Source organism: Echinops telfairi, unplaced genomic scaffold (genome assembly GCF_000313985.2).
Source record: "Echinops telfairi isolate 266 unplaced genomic scaffold, ASM31398v2 ScPeMD7_443;HRSCAF=831, whole genome shotgun sequence".
Classification (NCBI taxonomy): domain Eukaryota; kingdom Metazoa; phylum Chordata; class Mammalia; order Afrosoricida; family Tenrecidae; genus Echinops; species Echinops telfairi.
Window position 1 is genome coordinate 392863 of NW_022104341.1, and position 7153 is coordinate 400015.

At 40.9% G+C, this 7153-nt stretch overlaps 1 protein-coding gene across 2 annotated transcripts in view; it reads left to right on the forward strand.

Annotated features, from left to right (window-relative positions):
- The window catches only part of DENND2C (DENN domain containing 2C), a 101364-nt gene that overhangs the window by 47752 nt on the left and 46459 nt on the right, over positions 1–7153 (forward strand). For both annotated transcript variants that reach the window (XM_004699156.2, XM_045292132.1), the window contains exons 2-5: positions 255–1265; positions 1876–2012; positions 2415–2527; positions 3105–3275. In XM_004699156.2, the coding sequence (XP_004699213.2) occupies positions 448–1265; positions 1876–2012; positions 2415–2527; positions 3105–3275 (1239 nt within the window). In that variant the 5' untranslated portion in view covers positions 255–447. The remainder of the gene's footprint in view (positions 1–254; positions 1266–1875; positions 2013–2414; positions 2528–3104; positions 3276–7153) is intronic.

Genomic DNA, 7153 nt, shown 5'->3' on the forward strand with positions numbered 1-7153 from the left:
ACTTTAGGAAATTAAATATGGCAGGACATTAAAGCTGGCTACTTGAGAAATACACGAAGCAGTGTTTTCTCAGTAGTTTTGCGTCCAGCATCGTAGGAGTGCCTTTTAAAGCTGAGTTACTTAATAGATGACAAGTCCGTGTGTACATATGCATTGTTAGAGAACCAGTTACAGACGGGAAGGCCGTAGTTTAGTGGAGTTGACATTGGGAAGTTACAGAACCATACTAACACACTCTCATCTCATTTTAATAGAAAGAATCAAGATAAAGCCGTGCCAGTTCTCAGCAAGGATCAAGGACGAATTTTTTTCTCTTTAAAAAGAGCCCTTCAAGTTGAAGATGAAAAGCAACGAGTGGAGTTGCTTGTTCCTCACTGACAGAGTAAAGGATGCAGCGCTCCACGGTTCCGTGTAATGGACCCTTTGTTGTAAAATTCACCGCTTGACATGCACCCAACAGGGAACATGGATGCTGGGTTTTCTCGTTCTGCTGCTCAGACACTCTCGAGAAGTCACTGTAAAAACATCAAACAGAAAATCTCTCAGTGGGAAGGAAGGACAAACGGGAAATCTAATCCAGAAGAGTGGCACCCAAAGGACTTTGGAGTGAAATACAACCAGCACCAGGACATCCTTCCCAAGAAAAGACTTGTTGCTCAGGGGAGAAGTCGAGATTTGGATGTAAGCAGCTCTCAGAAGGTGGGTCTGGATCTGCGGGAAGATGCCAAAAGCCGTGAGCAAAGTGAGGATGAAAGCGAAAATTCTAAACACAGTGATGCAGGTCTCTGTGGAAATGGCTCAGGCACGGCATGGGAGTGCTCTCGGGCCGGACGCATCGAAAACTGGAAAGAAGTTGTGTTGGACCCAGAGACGTCATTACCCCCAGGGAACTTCTATACCTCACAAATACTGTGGAAGAAAATTGAAGCCCTTCCCCCAGATAAAGTCTTAAACTTGGCTTTACGAAATTGTGACTCTTCAGAAAAACTGGATTTCAGCGCTCTGGATAGTTCCTGTGGAGAAACTAAGAGTTTAGAGAATATTTACTCTGAACCCGAGGGGCAAGAATGCGGACCATCTATAAATCCTTTGCCAAAACCTCGCAGGACATTCAGATACTTATCTGAATCTGGCGTTATGGCATATAAAGAAAGAAACTGTGACAGAAAACACTGTGAAAATAATTCTCACGCAGCATCTATTGCCCCTTCTCAGGAATCTGAACCAAAGAAATATGGTGGAAAAATCAGAGGGAGATCTAAAAGGTATGTTTTTATCCTATAACTAGTGATTTGTATAATTATTGAGGCCCTGCCCCCCAACCCAACCCCGTTTCTCTTTTAGAGTTACAACCCTGGTTTGAACATCCAGAAGGTGACTAACTCACAGTGGGGAAAGTAGAAGTAGAGGAAATGGGTAGGAGCTTCGGTAACTTTATGGGGCAAGTCTATTCTGTCATATAGGGTGTTTTTATAGGAACGACCTTCCTCCCAATCTCCCCCCACCATTGGAGCTCGCTAAGACAATCTACTGGCAAACATCAGAAAAACTGGAATTTTATATATTAAAACTCCATAGGGAAAGAATTCTAGTCGTCCACTTCATTCAGGGCATGTTGGGCTTGGCGCCACCCTTTGTGAGGGAGTGATCTGAGAAAGGAACTGAATGACAACATGGGTGTGATTGGCCAAAAGCCTCCTTTTTTTCTCACTGCACACACAGAGGAGCTGCCTGGTTTATTATTCTTAGGTAGCTGATCAGAACAATTGGTAATAGTTTCTGCAAGTCCATTAATAGTCAATAGTGGTTTACCCTACCAATGTAAAAAGGAGAGTTTTGAAAGGCCTAACTTTAAAGTGTCTTTCCTTTCTTAAGGAAATCCTTTGAATTCGAGGATATTCAGCACTTTCGAAATCGGAATGCACAGAAGATTCATGAAGAACTTGGAAGAAATTCTGGTCCAGCACTTTATCACACTCAGTCTGAGGACAATATCTATGAGGATATCTTGTGTACGTGCCCACAAACTTTGCAATTAAACTGAATGAATATGTATGTAGTGGAGCCCTTAACAGTAAGATGGTATTTGCTTTCACCATTGAGTATATCTTACTGAGATGATGGAAATCTTCAGTGAATAGTATCCTTTGTTCTTTAATAGATCTTTCACACTGGGTAATGGGGTAGCTCAGTGTAGAGTAGATGGCTTTATTTTAGTATTTTAAGGATTCTTTTAGTTTAGAGGAAGTACAGATTGCTTATTAGCATAAAGGGACTTGGTTTTGAAGATGCTTATTCCGTCAGCAGAGTAGAATAAGAAAATGGAAAGTAGCCTTTTCTTTCCTTTTCTAGCTCTGATCATTTAGTTTTTGTTTATGTTTATCTCAAAATTTTTTTCTTCATTATTTTCCAAGATCCAGCCAAAGAAAATCCATATGAAGATATTCCAATACAGCCCTTACCCATGTGGAGATCCCCTTCAGCATGGAAGCTGCCGCCCCCTAAAAACACTTTCAAAACACCCAAGGTATGATCGAAGAATTTAATGGAAGAAGACGTTTAGTGTTAATTAGATCCTTACAAATAGGTCAAGATGGTTTAACTGGGGCCCAAATCAACAGGCACTGAGAATGTGTTTTTGTATTTGCTTTGCTTTGGGGGACAGTACAATGTTTTTGTTTTGTGTTAGCACTTTGTTTTTGAATTTGAATATGCGTGCCTTTAGACCAGGCATGAACTTTTCATTTTCAGTTCACGCCAGTTCCCATGACTCCTCATTAATTTCATCTAGCTGTGGCTTAAATTACCTGCCCAAACGCATCCGTAACCCATGACAGCATAGGCTCCTTGAGTTAATTAGGACTGGGAGCCATTGTTTACTGAAAATTTGATTACATTGTAATAGAAGAATTTTGGATTAGGAACCTGAGAAACTTGTCTATAAATGGTGAGGAAGAAAATAGAGAATCCTTGCACAAGTCCATTATTATAGGCAAGATAAGATAAATATGCTTCTGGGATAGCTTTGACTTCGCATGAAAACACAGGCATAAACTAGAGGATTGGACCCTGACCCCTTACCACTTTATCTTCCCCACTTTCAGCTTCCTCCCAAACCTCAGTTCTTTCTCCGGAAAACAATGGAACTGAAGAACTCACAAGCTTATTTACGGTCGAAGCTTACAAAGGATGCCACTTTGCCCGTCACTTTAACTGAATGGAAGCTATTCCGAGCTGGAGAAGTTGCCAACCGGAAAAGGAAAAACCTGCCAAGGGTAAGGACTCCAATACTTTCTTTCTTTGACTCTTATGAATTATTCCGCACTTCCATAAATGAGAATAAATAGACTGGAATAAATAACAAGTTAGAATGGACTCATTGGAATTAGAAGGTTTGGAAAACAGCCTTATGTTTTAACCTTTTGCTCACGCAAGACAAATGCATGAATGGCTTTTGCCAGGAAGTGGACTTGGAAAATGGATTTTTCACTGGACTTCACTTTATTTACCTTCGTTCTTATTAATCCCGCCACCTCTGTCACTCTAAAGGAAGCCTCAGAATCTCGTCTTAAAGGACATTTTATCACATTAGGGTCGCTGTCTTTGTCACAGCTCACTGACGTATGTGATTACGGAAGTAAATTAAATTTTGTCCCAGGGTTTACAGATTTTTGCTTAAGGCAAAGTATGAGGATCTCAAAAGGTATTGCTCAAAAATCAGACAAACCTTTATTGAACAAAAATATCAAAATGTGAAGCTGTGGTTTCTTGATATATCCTCTTGCTAGGTCTACACCCTTCTGAAGGCAGCTTTTCTATCTCTCTACCCTTCCCTGAAAAATTCTGCACTCTTGGATTTATACTATGTCAGAGAGGCACCCTCTAGGGACTCAACTCATGTTCCTTTTCAATGTTCTTTGAGTTTTGGGAACAAAAAGAAGTCTAAAGGACCAATCAGGGTGAATAGTGTAAGGTTCTCAACAAAACTCTTGTCAGACAACCCCTGCTGCATCTGAGTAATGAGCCAATGCATTGTCTTGATAGAAAAAAAAATACTCCTAATAAAATGATTTAAAAAAAACAAAAACAACAAAAATAATCCTAGTGCAACTTTCCTGGCCTTTTTCTCACCAGTACAGTTTTCAGTTTTTAAAAAAGTCTTCATAATGATTGTCCTCTGTCTGGAGAATGTCTATCAAAATTACCCTTTGAAAACTCAGAAACACTCACCATAACCTTTAAAGTGGAGGGCAGTGAAAAAGGAAAAGGCCCTCAAGGAGATGGATTGACACATTGGCTGCCACAATGGGCTCTGGCATGGGGACCCTGGTGAAGATGGCACAGAACAGTGCCAAATGTTTTGCATTGGGGTGCTATGGGTTGGAATCGATTTGATGGTACTTAGAAACAACGACATAACCTTTTGAGCCAACCCCCTCTGCCTTGAAATTTTAAACTGGCCCAGCAGCAGTCCTGTTTTGATTGGATCTTTCCTTTTTAGATATCTCTCAAACTTATTTTAATCAGATCCTTGAAAACCTAGAGATGTCTGACAAAAATTAGTGAAAATCACCCCAGATACAAAGAAGGTAGGTGCCAAAACTTTGAAGAATTGCAGAATCCTACCTTCCTTTGGGAAACAGCAACAGCTTCATAAGCGAGAATCACCTTGAGTGGCCTTACTTTGGCCCCATATTTTCTTTTAAATCTGTTGGATGTAATGACCTCTTCTAAAGTTTTGAAGATCTGTTCTGTTCAGCCCAAATTCAGGGGGATAAGGGCCTTGTCGGGTGTCTCAGGAAAGATGTTTTTATAATGGCAGTGAGCTTGTCTTGGCTCCCACCCTTACCCTCTCTGTGGAAACCTCCAAGGTCTCAGAAGTGGCGATTTTGTTTCCATGGTTCCTAATTTCCTCCATAGCAGCTGTAATCTGTCTAATTTAACAGAATTCTTCTAGCAAGATGTAGCTGAATAGCTGTGTGCAGTAGGGCCATGGGTCCCTTCACTTTCATGCTTATTACATAGCCCACCTACTCCCGCAGAGAGTTACAGTTTCAGAAACCCACCTGTGCAGCTCTGCCCTGCCCTCTAGGGTGGCCACGAGTCGGAACTGACCCAATGGCTGCGAGAATGAGAAACAGCTATTTAATACTGGTTTCAGAAGGAGACATGATTGTGATGAATTCCCTGTGTTTTCTATGTACTGCTGCCCTAAGATATCCAGAGCCCTCAAGTGACACCAGATAGCAAGCATGCCATTAGTGGCACTGTGTCTTTTCCTGGGGCACTCTTATAAGACCAAGAAAAGTGTATTACTGAGAGAACTTACCTGCATCCATCCACTGAACACATAAACGTGTTTAAACAGGTTTTGTTGGGAATAAACTACCCATTTCAACTGGAATCCTAGTAGCAGTACTTTTTGACTCACTTTAATATATTCCACAAACAAATGCAGTCTTGGAAGAAGTGATCACTTGTCTATGAAGAGGCTTTGAAAAGTCCATAGGGAAATTCCAGTATCTTCAGTTCCATTTTTCCACAAACTTTTGAAGCCTCCTCTTATGCAGAAATTTGGAAGACTGGGATAGATGTTCATGATTATTTCAAAGAAAGCTGATCCAACAGTATGTGGAAACTATCAAACAATATGTGTACTATCACCAACAAGTAAAATTTTGTGGAACCGGGACTACAGCATGGTTCGAAATCAGGAAACTTGGACAACTTGGCCACATTTACTCAATCTATAGACTGAGCAAAGAGTCTGAGAAGCTAGACTATACAATCTCTTTTGATGAAAGTGAAGAAGCACAGACTTAGGAAGCTCAAGCACTATAGACTTGATGGTCCATGACAACAGCAGCATCCTAAGTGAGTAAAAGAGGCCTGCTGAAGTGAACACTGAAGATATGGGTGCTGTAGCAAAATGTAGCGAAGAATTTAGAAGGTACCTGGCTATCAGATAAAATAGCAGCTAGGGTCTTAAAGGCTTGTCTCCAAACAAGCAGCCATCTAAGTGAGAGGTCAACTAAGTCCACATGGAAGAAGCACATCTTCATCAGTCACCAAGGATGGGAATCCATATAATCTGAGGTGTAAGCAGGGATCAGTATCAGAACCTAAATTGTGAAAATCCAGTGTGCAGAAGACGATGGATGACAGTAGGAACCCAAGGTTCATTTATGGATGAATCTGCAAGGAAATAAGCTATGTCAGAAATAAACCTCCAGAGAACTCCTCCTATCTAAAACTGAGGGATGGGAGGAGAGTTGTCACTAAACAGTGCTTGGGAGAGAGACGTATAGATGATCAAAGGCATAAATCTGACCTGAACGGTTGAAACTCTGTCAGTAGATTCCCCCTATGTTGCATGCTGGATCTGATCTGGTATCCAAAATTTTCTGTATTTTTGGTCTGTATTGTTTTGTGGAGTTTTTGTTCATTCACAGTAGAGTATATCTCAGGTGTTATGTCAATGGAGGTCACCCTCTGGAAGCTGTGTTGTATGCTTTTCTGTTTTTTGGTATATGAAACCCAGGATTGATGAACCTATAGGGACAGCAAGTAAAATATAAGGGGTTCTGGGAGTGGGGGGTACAGTGGTGGTGGTGTGGTGTGTAAAAGGGAGACGATGTCCCAGAGTCCATGTAGAAAAAGAATCATTGAAAACTGATTGTGGTAGCAATTGTACAATTCTCATTGACGTGATTGAAATATGGAATGATATATGTATTAAATCCCAACTAATTAAAAAAACAAAAAAGGAAACATAAAGGAGCCTAAACAAAAAATAAAAGAGGTCTGCTGGTGCAATAGCCAAAGGGTTTGGCTGCTAACCAAGGTCAGTGGTTGGAACCACCAGTGCTTCCCATAGACAGATAAAACGGCCTGCACCCGTAAGGGTACAGCCGTGGAAACCCGCCCTGGGAGCCAGTGCTGCTCTTGTTGGGTAAGGTCCAATGATTAGAATTGACTCCAAAAAGCAGTGGGTTTTTTTTTGTTGTTGTTGTTTTTTTGGGGGGGGTTGGTTGTTTCTTTCTTACATGTTTTTGTTCTTTTAAATTATTTTATTAGGGGCTCATACAACTCTTATCACAATCCATACATACATCAGTTGTGTAAAGCACATTTGTACATTCATTGCCCTCAT